This window comes from Hemiscyllium ocellatum, chromosome 29, assembly GCF_020745735.1.
Source record: "Hemiscyllium ocellatum isolate sHemOce1 chromosome 29, sHemOce1.pat.X.cur, whole genome shotgun sequence".
Classification (NCBI taxonomy): domain Eukaryota; kingdom Metazoa; phylum Chordata; class Chondrichthyes; order Orectolobiformes; family Hemiscylliidae; genus Hemiscyllium; species Hemiscyllium ocellatum.
Window position 1 is genome coordinate 54,599,212 of NC_083429.1, and position 24,257 is coordinate 54,623,468.

General features: G+C 42.1%; 1 protein-coding gene across 1 annotated transcript in view; it reads left to right on the forward strand.

Moving 5' to 3' along the window:
* The window catches only part of hyou1 (hypoxia up-regulated 1), a 37,468-nt gene extending 15,963 nt beyond the window's left edge, over positions 1-21,505 (forward strand). The window contains exons 12-25 of the mRNA XM_060846714.1: positions 2,428-2,560; positions 4,486-4,670; positions 5,847-5,985; positions 7,366-7,426; positions 8,747-8,829; positions 9,581-9,772; positions 11,310-11,491; positions 12,077-12,164; positions 13,832-13,954; positions 14,284-14,417; positions 14,905-14,989; positions 16,787-17,054; positions 17,378-17,494; positions 18,192-21,505. Coding sequence (XP_060702697.1) covers positions 2,428-2,560; positions 4,486-4,670; positions 5,847-5,985; positions 7,366-7,426; positions 8,747-8,829; positions 9,581-9,772; positions 11,310-11,491; positions 12,077-12,164; positions 13,832-13,954; positions 14,284-14,417; positions 14,905-14,989; positions 16,787-17,054; positions 17,378-17,494; positions 18,192-18,250 — 1,849 coding nt within the window. The 3' untranslated portion in view covers positions 18,251-21,505. The remainder of the gene's footprint in view (positions 1-2,427; positions 2,561-4,485; positions 4,671-5,846; positions 5,986-7,365; positions 7,427-8,746; positions 8,830-9,580; positions 9,773-11,309; positions 11,492-12,076; positions 12,165-13,831; positions 13,955-14,283; positions 14,418-14,904; positions 14,990-16,786; positions 17,055-17,377; positions 17,495-18,191) is intronic.
* The last annotated feature ends 2,752 nt before the right edge of the window (positions 21,506-24,257 follow it).

The following is a 24,257-nucleotide window of genomic DNA, read 5'->3' on the forward strand; positions in this document are numbered from 1 at the left end:
CTAATTGATAAATTGGTGTTTACTATTTACTTCCAATTTGAGTTTAAATCCATTGCAAAGCATAGACATTAATGCTGAAACTGACCTGCTAGTGGGTACATTTTCCATTTGATTGCTTTCTGCCAGGTATATCATTGGCAAAGAAAATGTGATTGTAGTCAATATGATGAGAGGTTGGGATATCTGGTCAGCATAAACGAGTTGGATCAAAGGGCCTGTTTCCATGCTGTACATCTTTATGACTATGACTCTGAGGTATCACTGAGCTCAGAAGTCATTAGCTGATAAATGTGGACATTGTTTTCCCTTGTAGAATTATGAAATAATTAGTGCAGCTCACCTTGCAGCATCTATGTGTTTGCTTTTGTGTTCAACTGAAGGAAGAATGTCGGTTGCTTCAAGGAGACGTTCTCCGGGAATAGGAGGAAGCCATTCTGCCCCTTAGTCCTGTTCTGCCATTCTTTTGATCTTGGCTGATTTCCACCTTCATTCCAGCTGCCTTCCTTGGTTCCCTGCCCAATCTATCTATCTTGGTTTTAAAAATGGACCTCCAGGGTTGCAGATTTCCGAGACACTTTCTGTATTAAAAGTACTTCCTGAGTTCCGTTCTGTATGGTCTGGTTTTAACTCTGCACCTTTTTTCAGGATCCTCCACTAGAGGAAGTAGGATACGGAGAAAACCTGTCACCTCTTTAATGATCCTAAATAACTCTGTTTGGCAACTTCTTAATCCCTTATTATGAAAGGGATAATGGCTTTGTGCTTATTGTATTCCATAAGAGAATTTCCTGACGTTGGTAGTGTCAATGTGGGAATTGTTCCATTGTGGTTTAGACCGGTGTGATACATGCCTTGTTGCAACCAAAGATGTTAAGGAAAAGGTAAAACTTCAATGGGAAATTACCTCCAAATGGAAAACTGGAATTCTGAAGTAGATAACAAATATACAAAGTATTTAGAAAGTTATCTCACCTATTTTGGCTGTGCTGATCTTTATGCTCCTGTTACTACACTTTATCTTTCCACGCAACATAAACGTTGATTCTGTTCACCCTCTTAACATTAACTAACCTCTCTTCAAAAGCATCAATACCATTTTCCTCAACTTTTCCTAGTGGTAGCATGTTTCCCTATTCTAGACACTGTCGAACAGTTATGGACCTTGGTTCTTATGTTTTTATATGTTGGCCACTGAAATCCTTTTATAATGTTCAGTACCTCTCTCCGGTTACTGCTTAACTTTTTTTCCCTTCCACTCCCTTCGTGACTCCCTCGTCAGGTCCACACACCCCACCAATCCAACATCCACTCCCGGCACCTTCCCCTGCAACCGCAAGAAATGCAAAACTTGCGCCCACACCTCCTCCCTTACTTCTCTCCAAGGCCCCAAGGGATCCTTCCATATCCGCCACAAATTCACCTGCACCTCCACACACATCATCTATTGCATCCGCTGCACCCGATGTGGCCTCCTCTACATTGGGGAGACGGGCCGCTTACTTGCGGAACGCTTCAGAGAACACCTCTGGGCCGCCCGGACCAACCAACCCAACCACCCCGTGGCTCAACACTTTAACTCTCCCTCCCACTCCACCGAGGACATGCAGGTCCTTGGACTCCTCCATCGGCAGAACATAACAACACGGCGGTTGGAGGAAGAACGCCTCATCTTCCGCCTGGGAACCCTCCAACCACAAGGGATGAACTCGGATTTCTCCAGTTTCCTCATTTCCCCTCCCCCCACCTTGTCTCAGTCGGTTCCCTCAACTCAGCACCGCCCTCCTAACCTGCAATCTTCTTCCTGACCTCTCCGCCCCCACCCCACTCCGGCCTATCACCCTCACCTTGACCTCCTTCCACCTATCACATCTCCATCGCCCCTCCTCCAAGTCCCTCCTCCCTATCTTTTATCTTAGCCTGCCTGGCACCCTCTCCTCATTCCTGATGAAGGGCTTATGCCTGAAACGTCGAATTTCCTATTCCTTGGATGCTGCCTGACCTGCTGTGCTTTAACCAGCAACACGTTTTCAACTAACTTTTTTTTCCCCCAAGTTTAGTTTTGAATTCTGTCTAGCTTGCGGGTGCAATGTATTCACACACCAAAAGAATTTAAATAATTATATGAGCACTTGAAATGCTACAACATACAAGGCTTTGGGCTAGGTGCTGGAAAATGGGGTTAGAATAAATAGGTACTTAATGACCAGCCCAGACATGTGTCAAAGGGCCTTGTTCTGTGTTGTAACACCTTGTCTCTCTATGACACCAGTTACAAGAACAGAACCTGCATTTTCCTCCTTTACAAAATGAGGCTCATGACAATGTTATTCTATAAGCTTTTAACTACAGAGCAGAATGTTCAACTGGATTCTTATTTTTGGTTTGTCACTGTGTCTCTCAGTAACTGGATTTAATTCCCTTTTACAGGAAGGAGTTGGGAAAGAATATAAATGCAGATGAGGCGGCGGCAATGGGAGCAGTGTATCAGGCTGCAGCTCTCAGTAAAGCCTTCAAAGTCAAGCCCTTCTTTATTCGTGATGCAGCCATTTATCCCATTCAGGTAAACATACTATGACCGTCTGCATATCTATAAGTCTCACTCTCACTCACTCAATGTTACTGTTTCAAGTGTTTGTAAATTGTGAAAACTTCTGAGAGTTGGAGAATGAGTCCAAGTATGAGTATTTGAAGTAAGTTTAGTCTCCAGAGCCAACCTATCAAATCCCTTTACTGAAGTTGCTGTTTGTGTAAAATTGCTGTCATCGTTACACTTTACTTTCAGACTAGTCTCATTTGGTGATTAACCGCCTGAAGTCTGCTCAGATCTTGTACAGCAGGCTGAGAAACCAAGTGGAAAAGCAGATTTTCTGGGTCATCTGAGTGTAAAACTAAGATGAAGAAGATAAATATAGTACCCTGTGGTTATTGGAGCTGGTTTAAGAGGTGTAAAGGAAGACAGCATATACTCTGATACATAGACATAAGATGAATGAAGATATCACTTAGTTTGAATGTATTTAGAGAAAATGTTAAGAATTGGATAGCAAGGGCAGGACCAGGTGATGTGTATATAAAAATATAATCGGACAACCTCTCGTTAAGCATCAATATTGTTTCAAGATTCTACAAAAAAAAACATACGGTTGGTGGAAGCCACCAAATTAAAGACTAATACCATTGAAGATTGTAACCAAAGGCAGTACTAAATATGTAGAATGTGTGAAAATGGAAAATGTATTTTAATATAATGAGACTGTGTGCATTAAGTTAGGAAACTGAGTTTAAATGGAGTAGAAGAGCGGTGTGTGGATCCCAACTACTGGTATTGTCTTGTTGGGCTGCATGGCCTGTTTCTGTGCAGCAAGTACCTTGTTGGATCAAGTACCAGCATTGAAGGTTCTAAACAAAAATCTTCAGTGGTAAACACTGTAACCTGGTCTCAAACCAGGTGGCCTGGCATTGACCCAGTGAAAGACCAGCTGGTCTTCTACACGAGTAGATTAACCATCCCAGATCCCATCAGTATCTCAATGCTATTATGCTGCAGTCATGGGCCAAAGGACCTAGGGGTTCAGAATAAGTTTATTCAGTGACATGAGGTGAAACTGAGCTGTACAGACTAGAAACTTTATGCTCAATCTGTGCTGTTAGCTGATCTCTGTTTGATCAATTACAAGAAATTTGGCCGGTTTCCTGCCCTTGATCTGTCACCATTTCAAAGTGCGAACATTGATGGCCTCTGACCTGGATATGTTGTCATTATGATATTGTCTTGATTTGCAAATAGAAATCACAGCACAGAAGATGGCCTTTTGGCCCATTGTACCAGTGCTAACTCTTCAACAATAGTTAACTCTATGTGAGGAACAGCCCCTTGAGAGGAATTATAGGGCGTCCTGGAGCCAGTAGATGTAAATCCAAGCAAAGGGGAAAAAGAGTAGCTGATTGAAAAAGGAGAGATAAATTTGCTACACAGATATGGGAAAAGTAATGGGTGATCTAATTTGCTTCCCAGACCTTTCCCATTGGAGAAACGTACTTGCCCTGTTTCTCAGAAATCATGCATGCTGGAATGTGTTTTGTAACAGCATCCATCAGTGAGCGCCACTGGGGTAGTGTTTTTTTTAGATTAGATTACTTACAGTGTGGAAACAGGCCCTTCGGCCCAACAAGTCCACACCGACCTGCCGAAGCGCAACCCACCCATACCCCTACATATACCCCTTACCTAACACTACGGGCAATTTAGCATGGCCAATTCACCTGACCCGCACATCTTTGGACTGTGGGAGGAAACCGGAGCACCCGGAGGAAACCCACACAGACACGGGGAGAACGTGCAAACTCCACACAGTCAGTCGCCTGAGGCGGGAATTGAACCCAGGTCCCTGGTGCTGTGAGGCAGCAATGCTCAGACTCTTTAATGACCCAAAGGATCATCTTGCTAACAGGAGTCTCTGCCTGCTTTTCTTTTTGTCTTGGTAGGTTGAATTTACACGAGCGATTGAAGAGGATGGTGTGAAAAGCATTAAACACAACAAACGTGTGCTATTCCAGAGAATGTCTCCATATCCACAACGCAAAGTGATTACCTTCAACCGCTACTCCGATGACTTTGAGTTCTTTGTGAATTATGGGGATTTGAACTTCCTCAGTGACAGTGATCTCAGGTAATGAGACTGGGGGTTTTGGGGGGTGGTGGGGGCAAATTGTTGAACAAAATAAAACCAAGATCTGTGGATGCTGGTGATCTCAAATGAAAACACAGTTGCTGGAGAAACTCGAGTCTGGCAGTATCTTAGGGAAGAAAGAGTTTACATTTTATGTGGTGACTCTTCTTCATTATAGTTGATGCTGTTCAGTGGCTTACAGCTGCACTCAGTTTTATCAGTGAATGTGCCAGTGTACCGTCAGCCAATTATATTGGATCTGAATCTGTACGAGTGTGTTTTTGATGCAAACCACTTAGTCAAATCCCACTCTCACTTCTTCCCTCTACCCTTCAATACTTCCAATACTCAAGCTACCACCTGATTCTTTAGTGTTTTGTATCTGCTTTACTATCAGCCTGAGTCAGAAAACTAAGGGAATGTTCCATGATCTCTCTACATTGAGAAGTGGTCAATAATGTGAATATGTATGCTTCAGACCTGGATTCCAGTTAGTTACATGTCATAAGTTATTTTCCACATAGCAAGTCCCCACATGCTGATGCTGGGTGAAGGCTACCACTTTTAAGCCCTTGCTACTTCATTGTATGATGCTGCCCATTGAACTCAATCTGTAGTCTTCTACTAAATTGTGAAGTGTCTTGTTCCCTTTCTCTCTCTCTCTGCTGCTAGGAAGTGTTAGAATGTTGAGTTTTCCATAGGGAACTTTGAGTCCAGTTGTGAGTTTTGTTCTCATGAGTGAGCAGCACTGAGCTTTCTTGTAAACACTACATAGAAAAACATTAGAACATAGCAAAATACAGCGCAGCACAGGCCCTTTGGCCCTCGATGTTGTGCTGATCCAAGCCCACCTAACCTACACTAGCCCACTATCCTCCATATGCCTATCCAATGCCCATTTAAATGCCCATAAAGAGGGAGAGTCCACCACTGCTACTGGCAGGGCATTCCATGAACTCACGACTCGCTGAGTAAAGAATCTACCCCTAACATCTGTCCTATACCTACCACCCCTTAATTTAAAGCTATGCCCCCTCGTAATAGCTGACTACCTGCTGGTTGACTACAATATGATGTTTGTAAAGCAACTATATAATGCAGTTAGCTAGCAATGCACAACTTGAGCTTTGAATAGTCATGCTTGTCTCAATCTCTAACTCTGTCCTTTCCCTCCAGTATCTTTGGATCATTAAACTTGAGCACGGTTCAATTGAGTGGCATCGGTTCAAGTTTTCAGAAGCATTCAGATAGCGAATCTAAAGGGATTAAGGCCCATTTTAATATGGACGAAAGTGGAATACTGTCACTGGACAGAGTGAGTATACACGAAGCTGCTGACTGGTCTACATGTATCTCCTGTTCTCCCACCTGAACTGGGAAGGTTGTGTTTGCTATGGATTAATCCATAATTTCTTCTGAATTATTCAATATACTGACCTGGACAGAATGAGGATCTGAAACCAGGGAGACAGTTGTAATTTTGGTGAAATAGTTGCATTGTTTGTCCTTTTGTTTATGCGAGTCTGGCAGACAATATCTAGCAGTTTTCTCATTAACTCCAGCTTGGTTCAAAATCTTCAAAGTTATCAAGTGCAACTGCGGTTAGTAATATATTCTCTGGCTTCCTCCTGAGATTGTGAACAAGTGACAAAAAGCTTGACTTCTCTTCTGTCTCCAAGGGCTGATCCTTGCTCTGGTGCTAATGGCTCATCACTGCCCCTGCACTCACCTGATATCAGGGATCTGCTGGGTACAATCCTTTTCTTAATAACAAAGTGCATTTCCCAGCCTGACTCGCCATATTGTGGTCAAAAAACAGGAATCCAGGATATCCTTTTTTTTCCCTCTTCCTGCTCTCCACTGGGCTTGGTAGATTGCTCCAGACACCATATTCCCCCAGTAATGACACTGTGCTTGGAACATGTGTTTTCCCAATCAGCTACAATCACTGATCAGCTACACTCACTGTTGTAACCATTTGTACCAATTTCATTAAAGACCTATTAGACATGTGCAATTCAGATAAATGAACTTTTGAAATATATTTCCTGATGCTTCTTCATTGTTTGTAACTAAGCACAACAACCAAAGCAGCACTCTGCTATTCAGCTCACCATTTTTACCAACAAATCTAATAAATAGCTTACAATTTACATTTTAAAAAATTCGTTCGTGGGATGGGAATGTCGCTAGCTAGACCAGCATTTTATTGTCTATCCCCAATTGCCCAAAGGGCATTTAAGAGTAAACCCATTGATTAAATCATATGTAGGATGGACCAGGTGAGGATGGCAGATTCTTTGCCTAATGGACGTTTGTGAACCAGATGGATTTTTCTGATAACTGGCTGTGGATTTGTAGTCATCATTAAATTCTTATATCCAAATTTGTATTGAATTGAAATTCCACCATCTGCCATGGTGTTATTTGAACCCGGGTCCCCAGAACCTTACCTGGTTCTCTGCATTAACAGTCCAGCAATAATACCATTGGGCCACAGCCTCCCAATACTCCACGTGGTGTAAACTCCACAAGCATTAATTAATTTTTTTTACTGATCGCATGCAGCTAGCCATATCTGCATCCCCCCAATTGACTAGATGTGTCTAAAAGTCTGGCCAGTGCTCATTTGTATGATTTAAAATGAATCACTTCAGACTATTCAGTTGAACTGTTTGAATTCCTTTTGCTATAGGTGGAAGCTGTGTTCGAGAAGGTGCAGGATGGGGAACCTGAGGAAGAATCCACCCTGACTAGTGAGTAGACTGTACCTGTTAGTGGGTTATCATCTGCATTGCTGAATGGCAGCTGTGGTCAGAGTTTAATGCTTTCAGTTTTGCAATTTTTTTTTCCCTGTGGACACTAATGGTTAGAGGTTTCATCTAGCTACCTGCAGAAGTCTGGGTGTCAGCAGTCCCACTATTTCCTGACATCATCATACCCTTGGGAAAGTTGTCACTGTCTTACCTCACTGTCACTGTGCTGAGCTGATGATCCAGCATGTCATTCTAATAGTCCCAGTGGTTTCCTTTTTAAAATCCCAATATATTCTTGTGATTGTTCCATAGATCTGTTCATAAACGTAGTGCATAAATAGCAACGCTTTACATTTCACTATGCAATGTATTAAATACATCTGTCAACTTTTTGCTGCTGCCACTGAAACCAATTAATTGATGTCCTTCAGGGAGGATACCCTGTTCTGCTTCCCCAGTCTGATTTACACAATACATCAATCCACAATACATGGTTGATTCTGAATATACTGAAAGGTGTTTCTGCTAGCTGACCAACTATGTGAATAATCTCCTGTCACAAAACCCAAAGAGAACTTACACCTGCTAAACGCAATGGGCCACTATGTGGCCATTGCACACTGAGAAAACAACCTCTCTATCCTGTGGCACAGGACAGTATGCTTCTGCTAACTTGCTGTGTTTTTCTTTCCAATAACTCGCTATTCTGAGTCATTGAACAATGAATACCAGCGAGTTGTAGGTTGGTTGCTCAGTGTATTGATTTAACTAGTCTCAGTTGAGGTGGCATTCCTAAACTAGTGAAATATAATCTTCCACCTGGCGACCTCTTCCAGTACCTCCAACTGCTGTGCAGTAACGGGATGGAAGGGCAGGATAGAAACCTGTGGGGCAGGTGAAGACATTCGATGACTTTTACTGTTCTAGGGCTGGCAATACATGTCATCCATGGAGGGAGGTAACTGCCTTTGAAACTGTGGGAGGAATCACGGTGAGGTTGTGGGCTGGTGGGTGGATGCATGACTTGTCATCTCTTTTTGAAGAATTAGTCATACAGTCACAAAGATCTACAGCACTGAATCAGACCCTTTGGACCAACTGAATCATGCCGACCAGATATCCTAAATAAATCTCGTCCCATTTGCCAGCATTTGGCCAATATCCCTCTAAGCCCTTCCTATTCATATACACATTCAGATGCTTGTTAAATATTGTAATTGTTTTTTTTAATTTTAATTATAACTTCACATTGTTATTGGGTAAAGTCGTCTTTCTGGGTGCAGTTTTTTATCGATTCTTATATTCTGCTTTTGCCTGCAGAGCTCGGGAACACCATTTCTAGTTTGTTTGGAGGTGGAAGCTCTGAAACAGATGGGAAGGAGAACTTGACTGAAGCTGTGCAGGTAAGTTTTCACTCACTCTGGCCTCCACCATTATCTGTCTCACTCTGTCCTGTCCATTGGGAATGAACAGTGAAACAGACCAGGAGACCTCTGGTCTCATTTCAGATCTGAGTTTTCAGCTCCTTGAGGCTTAAAGAATATGACAACAGTAAAATTTACTTAATACCCATAATATCAGCTGGAAAGTGAAAGGTTTGAGTAAATGCTGGATCAATGCTGGCTGTGTTGGACTGCTAATTCTCACTCCAGGTTCTGCAATTGGTCTCCTAGAACATTGCTGATATGCTCGGACCCGTGTGTTTGGGGGGGGGGGTGGAAAAGAAGGCAAAATAAGTCAGTTAAGTCACCACTGAAATCAGGCACCGTTTTGGGTAGTTGGGCAATGTTGCTTATCCAGTACAGCATGTTTTGGCTTTTCCTGTATTTTATTGTATGCTATGTTAAAGGGCACTCATTATAGGGCATTTGTTGCTGTAAGACAATGATGATAAGACTTGCTCACAAGGAAAGCAAGTATATTACACTTGAGAAGGGATGAGGCAGCAAGACATTTATTTGCTGGTCTGCAGCTTGGGTGTGAACCAGACCAATACCAGTGTGTTACTGTTTCAGTGACCTGTCTGCATTGGGATGATTGAGTCCCATGTATCCCTGCCGATGACAGTTGCATTGGATGAATACTCCTGGTGACCCCAGGTGTGGATGTGAGCTCGAAAATATCTTGATGCTAAAATTCTTTTCCTTTCTCCAGGATGAAGAGGAGACTACAAGTAAAACTGAGAAGGACGATCAGGAAGAACCAGCAACTGCAAAAGAGAAAGGAATTCGCACTGAGGAGAGTAGCAAGTCTGAGGAACCAAGCAAGGCAGAACCGAATGAAGAGAAAGGAGATCAACCTGAACCAGGAGAGGACACGGCCAAAACAGGGACACCTGAAACTCTGGTATGGAAGTGTAAATGTGGTAATCTGTGAATACTGTTCCATTTCTTGAGTCTTGCTGACAAAAGGGTATATTTTGTCAAAGCTTTTCATTGTACAGGCATTCGGAGATTTCACAAGAATGAAAATTCAAGGGGCAAACAAATATTTCTACTGTATGACAGCATAGTGAGCACTAATTGATTCACAATTGAACTGTGATTGGTAGATGAGTTACCAGGGAGAATGAACCCATTAATGCTGATTTGCAATTAACTTGGAGTCAATCCGTCTGGCTTAAAGTTTGGTCAGGGCGTTGCCCTGAGAAAATAACCAGTGAATGGGTGTCACCTATCTTGTTGAGTTGAACTGTGCTGAGTGTATGTGTTCTTTCTGTCTGTGTAGTAAGATGTGTAGGTTCCTGCACACAAATGTGCACCACTCTGCAGGTCCACCGTTCCTCTGAAAGTGGCAGCGCAAGTGGATAAGGCGGTCAAGGCGGCGTATGGCATGCTTGCCTTCATTGGGGCATAGAGTATAATAGTCGGGAAAGTCGTGTTGCAGCTGTATAACACTTTAGGCCAGATTTAAAATACTGTGTATAGTTCTATTTGCCACAATGCTTAAAGGATGTGGAGGCTTTGGAGAGGCTACAGAAACTGTTTACGAGGATGTTGCCTGGTTTGGAGGGTATTAGCTAGAAGGAGAGATTGGACAAACTGTTTGTTTTTTCATTTGAATGTCCGAGGATGAGGGACACCATGACAGAAGTTTACAAAATTATGCAAGGCGTGGTTAATAAGAATGGTCAGTCAGAGCAAGTTTAAAGGAGATGTAAGAGCCAGGTTTTGTTTTACACAGGGTGGCAGTGCCTGGAATGTGCTGCCAGAGGAATCAGTGGAGGTGAATACAATAGCATTTAAGAGGTATCTTGACAAGTATATGAATAAGCAGGGAAGAGTATATTCTTGTCATGTGTATTTTGAGTGCAGAAGTACAGGAATACAGTGAAAAGTTTACAATGGCACCATCTTAACTACAAATTACCTAGGTACAGACTTTAAATACAAACTAGTGAAATAAAGGGAATAAAAAAGAGAAAGGGTACATTACTTACAGGTATTCATTGTTTCTAACTTATACTATGAGAAATAAAGTTTAAAAAGATTAGCAGTACAGCCTTTCCATAAAGGGCCTGCAGTAGATCAGTGCAGAGGGCTTCCACACGTGGTGTGGCCAGGCTTGCAAGCGGCTGATCTCCCCCAGCAGTCATCCCCCACTCTGGCCATGCCTCCAGCCCGCTCTACCTCGGGGAAAATGGGAAATAAACAGAGGGAGCAGAGGAGCTTCATGTGCAGTGTCCTATCCACTGCCATCTTGACTGGAGGAATGGAGGGATACGGGCCGTTTGAGGCAAAGGGTTTTTGTGTGTCACTGTATTCCTGGGGAGCTGAAGGGACTGTTCCTGTGCTGTACTGTTCTTTGTATTTGTTCTAAAATCCTTTTGTACTCTATAAATGTGTTGGTGAGAGCCTAATAGTTTCATTCCACTTGTGTGCAGGATAAAAAAGTCGAGGATGTTGGGAAAGCAGACGTGAAAGATCCAGAATCAAATAAAACTGAGGAGATTAAAAAGCCAAAAGGACCCAAAAGGCTGAAGATTAGTGAGAATGTGACTGTGGCATTGGAAATCCAGGACCTGCCAGATCTGTCACAAGAGGAAATGAGCAAGTCTCAAAAAAAGTAAGAACTGCTTATTGATTAAACTTGCTTCTAGCAAGGCAGAGAAACCTTTGGAGGCGAGGGAGACAATTTTTAGATTTTACACACACAAATATTCTCAGTCATTTTCTCAGTTAAAGACAGCAATAGGCATTGGGATTATTCAGAAGATAATTAGATGTAATGATCTGAATGTAGGTTTGCTCACTGAGCTGGAAGATTCATTTTCGGATGTTTCGTCACCATACTAGGTAACATCTTCAGTGAGCCTCAGGACAAAGCTTCATCTGGAGGCTCACTGAAGATGTTATCTCGTATGGTGATGAAACGTCTGAAAATGAACCTTCCAGTTCAGCAAGGAAATCAGCATTTAGAACCTCAACCCGATCTACAAATCTTCTCAACTCGCTAGATTTAATGTTATCACGGGTGCTGTATTGGAACTTGTGCTTTGGTAGGTCTTGCTGCAACCTGCCATTAGTTGAGTTATCCAGCTCTGGCCACAGTTACCAGCAAACCCGACCCAATGCTGGCTTTAGCCGTTTTGACACTTGCTGTCTGTATGTACTTCACCAGCCATTCATTCATTCCCACGTTTTCATCCAGGCTTCAGGATCTTACAGACAGAGACCTCCAAAAACAAGAGCATGAAAAGATGGCCAATTCATTAGAAGCTTTCATCTTTGAAACACAGGTAAGCTGTACTATCACTTGTGATTCTGATCAATTATAATGTCCAATACGCACACCAGATCTTTGGAGGTAACTGATTCCTGGCCAACACCACCAGATCTTCAGCTCCAAACTCTTGTAGCTTGAGGAGGTTTGTTAGGAGAATGCTGTGCACCTCAAGCTGGCAATGTATGTAAAAGGGACAGGCTGGAGTGTACTTCATGAGGGGCACTGGTACTTGTTGAAGGATGTGCTGCCTTCACACAAGAGTTGGTGCAGTTGTAGTCACAGCCTTGCAATGCAGCCAGTCTTGGTGTTGTGCAGTGACACACTGCAAAGGCATGTACTTTTCTGAAGGCTTTGTAGCGATCCAGTAAACATCAGTACTGCATCTTACCCTTAAAAAGAGAACTTATTTTCCCACCCTTGCTTAAAGCGTGTTTTCGTCAGCCTGTAGGTTTGAAATTGTAGGGGGGGGTAGACAGTAGGTTTATCCATCGCTGAACTAATGCTTTTTACTTTCTAAAGGAATTTTATTGAATGTTTGAGACATGACTGCAGAGTGTAGCTGTCAGCAATCGTCAAGGACGATCTAGTTAAGAATTTAGGCTGGAGTGGAGAGAGATTATATTGATGCCATATTCTGTATATATAATTCTAATAACTAATGTTCGGTGGTAATATGGGAAGAGGATATATAATTAAAAGACTTACTGGAACATAAAATTGGGACTGTTATCAAACAGTTGTGTTGACTGGAATCTCAGGGTCATTGTGAGGGTGGTAGTTACAATTCTGTCATCCAAATACTTGGTCGTGTGCATAACCACAAGACTGATAGAACAGACCTGATCCGGCTGCAGTAAACACCATGTCCCGGTTGTCAGTGTGGCAATTGTAGTATTGTTTGAATTTTTATTTCAGGTGGGGACTCTGTATTGTCACTTAAGTTTCGATGTCTAACCACAAAACTCAACACCCCCATCACTGAGGTCATGTTACCTTGTGACTCTGCCACTCACGTTCACCTCAGTCAGAGAACATTGTGTTTGTTTTCCATTGAGTCGAGCACAAAAGTCTAGGTTGGTCCCTCCAGAGTGAAGCCAATGAGGCACTGCACTAATGGAGGGATTGCATGGCCCGATGTCTCATTCGAGAGACAGAGTCTTAGTTCATCGGAGGGAGGGATGTAAAGATCCTATAGCACCACTTCCAAGAAGAGCAGAGAACCTTTCCAGTGCTGTGGTTAGTATTTATCCCTCTCAAACTACTTGCTCCTCTTCCCATTGCTATTTAAATAAGTTTGTGTTGAACTTTCTACATCGTGTCACTTCAGAAAATACTCAATTGGCTGTCAAGTGCTTTGGGACATCCTTTAGTTATGCAAAATGCTACGGAAATACAGGTGTTTCTATTTTAATCTTCTGGTTGAAGAGAAGTCTAATTGCTTGGGCATAATTTTTTGGGATCTGGGGAAAACTGTGACTGACCCAGCAAGTTAATGGCCTGCTATGCAGCCTTTCTGTGTCACTGGGCTGGAGGGTTCCAGGTTAGCTCTGACTTTGTGAACAGAGACTGGGCACTCTGAGAAGTGTAAAAATCTGCAGGCCCCTGCTTTTCTTTGTAGTTTACATTGTTCTGTGTCTGGCTTTGCTTTCTAAACCTGATGTTCACACTACTGATCCTCAGGACAAGCTGTACCAGGATGAGTATCAGGCAGTTTCAACACAAGATGAGCGTGACCAAATCTCGACTAAACTCAGCGAGGTCTCAAACTGGCTGGATGAGGATGGTTATGCTGCCAGCACGCAGGTTTGAGCTTGTTTTATTTGGCTGCTATATTTATTCTGATCCTGGGGATAGCAAGTCTAGGAACAGGCAATATTGAAAACATTTACACGAGTGCAGGCAATAAAAAGTCAGGTAAATGTGAGTTTGCAATGTCAGCCCAAGCTTTATGTAAAATTCATATCAAGCAGTAAGTTACATAGTGTGTTGCTTAGTCTGACAGTGATAATATTCTGAGACTGGGCTCTGGGACCTTGATGAGTTTTTAATTTAGTATTGCCACTATTTACAATCCAAACACTTGAATCATTTGGTTTGTGTTGTAAGTGATGATGTGTATTGGATGTGTTTAGGAACTAAAAACGAAGCTCTCTGAGTTACGGAAGATGTGCAAAGAACTCTTCTTCAAAGTTGAAGAGAGGAGGAAGTGGCCGGATCGCCTTGCTGCACTGGATAGTATGCTCAATCACTCCACCATCTTCCTCAAGTATGTACCATGGTGAAGGCAAGCAACTCCTGCTGAGAAGTTTGATCGGTCTTTTCACTGCTCTTTATAAGTAGTGGTTCAAAGGGCAGTAGCAGTGATTGGCAAGGGATCAGTTCCATGGGCTCTAGACATCATCAAACCTGCCTCCCAATTATTAGTGACTTACCCCATTATTACGGGGATGGGATAGGTGGCGGTTAAGTCATCCAATTTAGTCTTAAGTCCACATATTCAGGGGCCATCAGGAGGTGGATGGGATCAATGGTTTACTTCTTATCACCCCCTGGTGGTAACTGAGGTGGACTCACTTAGCACAGACTGCAAGTTGAATCAGAACACTTCTATTCAGCTATTCCCTGAATAATCTCTAGGATCTAAAATGGTTGGCTTTGAAGTCAGTGTGCTTGCCTGTGTACACAGTCAGGAGCAGGGCAAGAGTGAAGTTTCTCTCCCAGATTCTTACTGTCTGTTACCTTTGTGACTCCAGGGGTGCTCGACTCATTCCGGAAGCTGATCAGATTTTCACAGAAGTGGAGTTAAACACACTGGAAAAAGTCATTACTGAGACAACTGTAAGTCTGACAGAATTCGGTCATCACTGAGAACAAAGCTGTAAACTGTTTGGAATCTGACTTGAGTTTTGTAAAGTATTGTAGTTGATTAATCATTTAGTACCCCTCATGAGAGCTTGGAAGCCATGATTTTAGACTTGGGGGTTTTAACTCAATTACTAATGTTTTATTTCCAGTGATGTCACCTCCAGAGTCTCAGGATTTTTGGCTTGTAACCTAGAAGTCTGAATCTGATCTTTGAGAGGGCTTCCTGCAAAATTCTGATAAGGTTTTGACTGTCTCATTTGAGAAAGGACATAATTGCATTAGAAGCAGCTCAGAATGTTCATATGACTGATAGATGGTGGAAGTTGAGGTGTATTCATTCCCAAGGAGCAGTGGACAGGTTGGGCCTTTACCCTTTGGGATTTAGAAGAATGAGAGGTGGCCTGTAAGACATATATAATTCAAAAGGGACTTGTCAGGATGGTTGCTGAAACAATTATTCCCTCGTGAGAGAAACTGAAGTAGGAGACCCTTTTACAAATAGGATGTCTCCCATTTGAGATGAGCTCAGAAATTAGAAGGTCCCCCCAGTCCTATGGAGAATGTACCTAGTGATTAGTGAGATTATTTTTCCCCAGAGAGCAGTGGAGGCAAGGTCATTGATTTGATTGTGATATTGAAATATCTGACTATGATCTTATCAAGTGGTGGATTAGGTTACAGGGGTAAAGTGGTTCAGTCCTAATCATTCATTTATGTGTATGCTCTTTGACTGATTTGACTCTCTGGGAGCATATTTTCAGGTTGGAGAATCTAAACTGAGAGGTCAGAATCTGAGTAAAAAAATCAATGTTTTAAGATTGAGTTATTGGTACTTTCCTCAGTTAATGATTGTGGCTCCTGGAATACAGAATTTGAAAGTTTCAGATCTTTCGATTGAATAAATTTCTCCTTATCTCAACCGTGGTCTTATGGTAGAACAGACTGTAGGAGCTGTGAGACCTGCTCCTGCTCTTTGTACAGAGAGGTTAATTTGTGAGAAATTATCTGAAAATGTTGAATGAAGAGTGAAGCTACACATCTTAATGACATGTTTTGGAGATCTGTGCTGTAGGCACAGCAAGTAAATTCACTTTTGTAGTGTGATTGAACTAATTCTTGATTTCTGAGTGGCCGAGGTAACCAACAGTGATCCTGGGCCTGAACAATAATTATTACCCTAGGTTTTGATTCCTTACATTCAGTTATAGAATCCCTACAACGTGGAAACAGGCCCTTCGGCCCAACAAATCCACACTGACCCTCTGAAGAGTAACCCACCCAAACCCATTCCCTATTACTCTATGTTCACCCCTGACTAATGCAACTAACTGAGACATCCCTGAACACAATGGGCAATTTAGCATTGCCAATTTACTTAACTCTCTTATCTTTGGATTGTGGTAGGAAACCCAAGCAAACATGGGGAAAATGTGCAAACTCCATGCAGTTGCCCGCGGCTGGAATTGAACCTGGGTCCCTGGCTCTGTGAGGCAGCTGCGCTAACCACTGAGCCACCTGGTGCTGTCTTATCTTTGTCACACAACTGTGTTGCTTGTTATCATGTGTTGACCTCTTATGTAAAAACAACCAGTCCACCATCTTTAACTGTATCTCAGCAAATGGTAATGCAATGCAGTGTATTTGAAACTATATCCTGGTGTGAGATATCAGCAGGAGCAGTGGAGAGCTGTGACAGTAAACACCAATACCTAGTAATGTCCAAGGCCTGGGAATATTCCGTAGTTAATTTCTATTTAACCCGTGTTTCAGAAATGGATAAACGAGACAGTGGAAGAGCAGAATAAGCTACCATCCACCCAGAAACCCATCCTCCTTGCCAAGGACATTGAGGCAAAGCTTGCTCTACTAGACCGAGAAGTAAAATACTTACTAAACAAAGCAAAATTCGCCAAACCCAAGCCCCGGAAAGAGAAGAACACAACACAAGAGATGAAAAATACAACAACCGAAGACCAGAACACAACTGCTGATAGTGAGAACATTATACCACCCGCAAGAGAGACAGGGGAAGACACGGGTAAGCTTTTTGTAAAGGGTTCTAGCTAAAACAGTTACCAGGGATATAGCTGAGGAATTACAATGTGTCTAGTAAGGCTTACTGGTTAAACTTTAATAGTTTTTTTTGTGAATTGAGTGTATACCCTTGAGAGGACATGTTGCCATTACTTCAAAAAGCATGGGAACCCTGTCTCCCAGAGAGACAGAGCCTTCAGGGACTGTCTGCCGGGGAGGAGGGAATATATAATGTAACCATTTGATTTAAAATCTTTTTTGTTTCATGTGGTTCTTATCCTGTTGTGGAAGTGGTAATTCACTGACATGAATATTTCTTTCTGCTAGAGCATGTAGAGGAGGTGAAACCTGGCGAAGCTCCACCGACAGTAAACAAAGATCAAACCACCGTTGAGGATGATGAGGCAGAGATACCAGAGCCAGATGTATTAGAATCCAGTAAAGGTGAGGATTAGGGTCATGTGAGTTTACAGATCTGGGCTTCTGAAACTACATAACTGGGAGAGATTAGGAAGAACAATACGGATAGTTGGGTTGTGTTTGAAACATTGGATTTGGAAATCAAAGCTATACTTAGTCTCAACCTTTTCTTTGTTATGACCTTTTCTCATGGAATGGAAAGAAAGTTTCCGTTATCGGTTTCCTTTTGAAGTAACTTAATCATGCAAAGGTAAAGTACTCAAGGAGGCCATTTGGACCATTGTATCTGTGTTGGCTCACAAAAGAGCTAACAAATTCCTTCTATTCCTCTGCTTTTTCCCCATAATCCTATACGTTCTCCCTGTCAAGTATTTATTGCATCTGCCTTTCCAGACAGTACAGTCCAAATCACAGCAATTCACTGACTATGTTTCAAAATCAAATTTACTGTCTCTGATTCTTCTTTCACTGGTTAAATCTGTGTCTTCTGCAAACCTACCATTTTGCATATGGAAAAACCTTTTCCCCTTATTTCATCAAAACTAGTTATTTTAAAATTCCTCTGAAATCCCTCCTTAACCTTCTGTGTACTAAGTGGAAGGCTCCCAGTCCTTCAGTGTCTTCACATCTCTTATCCCTGACATCATTATTGCAAATCTCGGCATTTTTGTTATTTTCCTTCCCACATGAGTATGTTTGAATTTGTTAAATTCTCTTTCAGGTACAGCTGAAGGAACACTAGAAAGCAACTCAGACAAACACCCTCCAGATGAATTGTAACTGATCCTGGCTGCTGCACCGGTTCTATTTATATTACATTACTTTTTATGTAATGGACCAGTCTGCCATAATTTAACAGAACGACGATGTGTGATTGAGTAGAGGTGTACATTTTTTTTTAAAAAAAACTGGATTTTCCTGTGACAGACTTTGTCGGATAATTCTATTTGTAAAACCAAGTACAGTTCAAGTTTAAACTGCATTGTGACCAGCAGGAGGCAGTGTTTGCAACAAGAGGTTGATATTCAAAGGGATTTAAAAGCTTCAAGTTATTGGAAGCCAAGTATTTTTGTTCCTTGTGTGTCTTCTCCCTTCGATTGTTATGGTTTTTATTTAGTTAATGAATGGTTGAGTGAACTTATTGCACTGAATTGAAGTATGTTCATTTTGCTTTAGTGTCTGCTTAGGGTACGTTGAATCTATTAAATCAAACTTTTAACAGCCCTAGTGCTCGATACTCGGCTTTAAAAATAAGTCGACAGATTGGTCTGTGAAATGTTAGTGCAGGGGCATGTCAACTCATTAGTGTACTACATCTCTGTCTTCATACAACCACTGTCATGTGCAGAATGTGTACAAGTACCTGGGCAAAGGTCTTTTTCTCTGCCTCCTGTAAAACTGCTCTGCTTTTTGTCGTCTCGAATGTCCCAGGCTGCTGCAGGTGTGCCCCATCACCAACCAGCAGTTGTTTCATGAAATGTAGGGGCCAGGAGTGTCCTCATTGGTGTCCCCAGTTCAGAATCGGCCATGTGTACTGCGATACTAGTTTCTGTGAAAACTCTTGCAACATGGACAGACTGAAACGACTGAATTAATCTTGAGTGGTGTGGGCACCTGCATGAATTTACTTGGTGGGAAAGGAGTTTATTTCCCACAAAACCCTGGTTTTGAACTCCAGTTCCTCTTGTACGTTGTAGTCAGGCTCAAAATCAATCCAGTGCTTCAGTCATCGGAGCTTCTATCATTAATAATTTTATTCTTAAAAATGTGGAATGAACCACTCGTGCAGACTGTAGCTGTGTTGTGTCTAGGGCAGTTAGGAAATGGATGTTAGGCCCCAAGTTATCAGCAGGGAATCACAGGCAAGACTGTATTCAAACATGTTACATGGCACAGAGATGGTAACATTGCTTAAACTGCATGGTTTATTGTCAAACCCTGTGTGATGTTCTCCAATCGAATTGCTGCACCATAGGTAATACACTGGCCTTTGAGTTATTATCCTAGATATTGGACATTTCAGTTTTGTTCCTGGAACTGAATTCAGACAGTGGCACCCAGCAAGTGCTCACTGACACTGAGAAGTCGCTGCTCCAGAGGGACTGCCAGAGTGTAATGTCAAAGCTGGCTATCTCCCTGTAAAATGAACCACTCCCCATCCGTTTGATATTAAACATCATGACGGAGAAGTTTGCTCTGTGTTTTGCTCCCAGTTTTAAGCCTGCCTCCTGCTGGTCACTATCCATTATCATCAGGCAGCTTCTGCTTCTGCTGTGTTTTTCTTTGTTTAGTGACAGTCTACTTGGTTTGAGTACACACACTCCGAGGTTAGCTACTGGACTTGCAACTGATCTTAAAGAGTGAGGGGTTTCTTAAAACTGTATATAGTTTGCTGAACAGAATGAAAGTAGAGCCTGATTTCCAGTTTAATTTTAGGAAATGTGGGTTTCTGCATGTCACCCAAGACTCACTCAGTGAGTCGCACAAAGATTGTTACAGGGTTTTGGACTGGCCTGTGCCAAAGCTTCAGCAAATTAATGGTTGTATTGTCGTTCCATTATTGAGTAGGATTCCCTCTGTTGGAGAGAGTTTTTTTTCTTTTGAATATCTAATTTAAAAAGTAGATTTCAACAAAATAAATTTCTAATCTAATAATGAGTTCGGTCCAGCAGCCAATGGAGGTGTTGAGAAGTACAAATGAACGTTGGGACTTGATGTGAAAAGGGACCAGGTTTCTATCTGTGCGTTTGGTTACTGGTCTTTGTCTGATGTTGAGAATGTGCACCATGTGGTGTGGATCAGGGTCTTTTTCTGCACTTAACAATCCCTCAAAATAAAGCAGCCAGACTCACTAAGACTCCACTGTGTCCCTACCAGTTGTGTTTATCTGCTCTGTTGTTCCCTCTGTCCAATAAAATGTTGATATATTTTTCTGAATTTGTTATCAGCTGACTGTCTCTCCTGGGTCTTCTGTTTCTATCTAAGCTTAGCTGAAGTGCTATGTAAGTGAGACTGCTCTCAATCTTACACCTTTACTTTCTAACAACTTCACCCTGCCCTCCTCACAAAGAGCTGTCAGACCTTTAGGGGATTGGATGTGTAACTCCTCATCCTAAACCCTTGTGGAGATACCATGCTGGGAGAGGCTGGTCAGCCTGCTGTGTTACTTTTGCTTCAGGAATTTTCTTGTGTGCAGAGTCGTCAATCGGTTGAGAATTTTCTGAGTAGAAGTTATTAGTTCTTTCTCAAACATAAGCTGCCTTTAAATTGGCTTCAGTGTTACAATGAGAACCACGTTGAATTTCCCACTTTGCGTTTGATTTACCCTTGTCTTGGATTGTGATTTTTAAAAATTCGTACTAAAATGGGGAAGGATGAACTGTATAATTTCTCATTACTGACCATGAATTCCTCCACTAACAGCTAGCAATGAGTGATCCTTATAACCCAGCATTAACTTTCGCACAGCACCACCTAATGACTGGTTCTTCCTTCAAAGCTCTTCATTCTGTTACTGTGTAAGTGAACACATCTCAACTGTCGGGGGAAATAAGTTTGACCAGGAGATTGAGAACAAGGCACATGTAGGGATGGTCTGTCTACTACTTCATCCGTCCAAAATGTTAACGTTTGATCTCACTGTTAAACCATTAAGCACACACACCTGTATCCTTGTTCAGGTGTTCATCCCAACTTTGGATCACGAGTACAGTGTGAAGACTATGTTGCTGCTTTATGTAAAGTATTTTCTGAATGTAAATTAAGTTTCTGTTGAGTCAGGTAGAGAATGAGACTCTTGTTGCTTTTCAGACTTGTTCTGCCAGGTATGGTGGGCCAATGGTCAGCTACTCTTCTCTCAAAGTTGTGACTTAGGGGACTCCTCATTCAAGGAAATCTCTCTGGGGAAGGAGGGGTTATTCTGATCACTTATGTAAACTCGTACTAAGCTTACGGTAATGTGCCATCTAAAGGGCTCCAGTCAAATGGAGAAATTGTCCTATTAATAAAATTCAAATTAATTTTTTTATAACTTAATTTCCTGGTATGTTTCATACGTTGCCTATACATAATTCTAGCTGAAAATGTGTTGCTGGAAAAGCGCAGCAGGTCAGGCAGCATCCAAGGAACAGGAGAATCGACGTTTCCAGCATAAGCCCTTCTTCAGGAATGGGGAGGAAGGGAGCTTCTTCAAGGAAGGCATCCTTGCAAGAGGATGCGCAGTAGGTTTAAATCTTCGAGGAGAAAGTGAGGACTGCAGATGCTGGAGATCAGCTGAAAATGTATTGCTGGAAAAGCGCAGCAGGTTAGGCAGCATCCAAGGAACAGGAGAATCAACACTTCGGGCATTCCTGAAGAAGGGCTTATGCCCGAAACGTCGATTCTCCTGTTCCTTGGATGCTGCCTGACCTGCGCTTTTCCAGCAACACATTTTCAGCTCTGACCTCCAGCATCTGCAGTCCTCACTTTTTCTCCTATACATAAATATCTAAGCAGACTGGTCAAGCTAGAATTGAGTTGGGTAAATTAACAGATGATTGCATTTTTTAAAAACCGCTGAGCGACAGCTTTAATGACTGGGTATTATTGAAGAGATGAGTAAATGTTTGGATGTGTTGAACTCTAGGCTCGTTATAATGGTTTCCGTCCTTTGTATATTCCAAATTTCAACAATTGAACTACAGAAGATGTTGTCCAGTAAAATGACATGCAGTGCAATTTTAATACAAAGCTTTTCTAAACTAATTAGTGCAAGTACTGAGTCCATCTGTCTTTAAATGTAACCACAGCCTGGGGAGTGTTGTGAACTCAATCAGCATTCCTGTATTCACTTGGAGAGAGTTTGCAGAGCTAATGGTGAAAGGAAGGAAAGTAGAAATATACGAATTGCTCATGTAGAGAGCTGCAAGCTGAAGGGCCTCCTGTGCTCTGTAACCATTCTCTGATGTAAAATTACATGCACTGTAGTCTTGAATCTGCCTGGGCCTTTCATATCAACTCGTGAGATTCACAGTGGAGACACTTTGGTCTATAGTGTATACTATCCACATCCTGCAATTATAGAACATCCTTTCATTTAATAAAACATCCAAAGTAGTGATCTAATGTTCAGCGTTCTTATAGTGAGATGAGATTTAACTAACTTTCAGGAAAGATAGATTATAAGATGTCATGAAGGAGGAGGGGATTACAGGAAGAGATTTAGGAGACGATTCTAGTGTTTATGGGACAGATGTTTGAATGTGCAGCTGCAAATAATGATCAGAGAATTGGGGGTGCACGAGTCCACGATCTTGACTGGGCAGTTAGCTAGGTAGTAACAGCTCTGAGCAATTGAATTTTACAACTTCAGTCTGGTTTGAGCCAGAACTTTCAATAGCCTGAAGCTGCAATCTGATTATTACTGTTAAAGCTTAGTTAAGAGGAAACTTGTGCAGCATCTGGTGTTTGTAGTTACAGCAAGCTACCATCTGATGTTTATCTGTGAATCAACTCAAGATGCTACTGGTGTATCAACTCATCACAACCACTCTTCCTGTTTGCAAGCTTTCAAGTTAGGCAGAACTCTCTCAAATTTTAAAATATGGCTTACGATATGTTGACTTTGGGTAATATTTTGCTGATTTTGCCACAAGTCAGTGATTTTTAACAGGCTGAATGAGTGGGCAAATGTTTTTCTGATGCAGTATAATGTGGATAAAAATGAGGTTATCCACTTTGATAGCAAAAACAGGAAGGCAGATTATCTGAATGGCTATAAATTGAGAGAGGGGAATGTGCAATGAGAATTGAGTGTCCTTGTACACCAATTACACATCGTGAGAAGATTAGGAGTATAGAAGCAGGGATGTCTTGCTACAGTTATGCAGGGCCTTGGTGAGACCAGGCGAATATTGTGTGCATTTGTGGCCTCCTTGTCTGAAGGAGAATATTCTTGAGTATAGAGGGAGTGCAGCAAAGATTTACTGGACTGATTCCTGGAATAGAAGAACTAATATGAGGAGAGGTTGAATTGGTTAGGATTATATTTGCTGCAGAAGAATGAGTGGAATGTCATAGAAATCCAAACATTCTAAGAGGAGTAGACAGGGTAGATGTGGGAGGGATGTTGCCAATGGCGAGGGAGTCTAGAACAGTATAAGGATACAGGGTAAACCTTTTAGAGTTGAGTTGAGAAAGAATGTTGTCACTCAAAGAGTGGTGAGTATGGAATCACTTCCACAGTCATGGCCAAACCATTTTATGATTTCAAGGAGCTGGAAGGTGTATTAGGGAACAAAAGGGATCAAAGGAGAAAGGGTAAAATTGAGTACATGGTACTGAGTTGGATGGTCAGCCATGATCAGAGCAGGCTCAAAGGGCTGAATGGCCTACTCCTCCTTCCCAGGTTTCGGTCAATGTTCTGCACTAACACAATGACCCAGAAATTGAAGCAACCTCAATCGTAGGCAACATCTTGGCTTTGGCTGATCAAAGTTGAAAAGTGTGGTGCTCGAAAAGCACAGCAGGTCAGGCAGCGTCCAAGGAGCAGGAGCGTTGATGTTTTGGGCATAAGCCCTTCATCAGGAATGCAGATAAGTGACAGGTGACATTACCAAGAAGAGAGAATTCAATCTTTTCCACCTTTGGCCTAATGGTGTTGCAATTGCTAAATTTCCTACTGTCCACATCCTGAAGATTATCATTCACTAAAACGTGAACTTGGCAGAAGTGGATACTGCAGATGTTAGGGATTAGAGTGATGCTAGAAAAGCACAGCAGGTCAGGCAGAATCTGAGGAGCAGGAAAA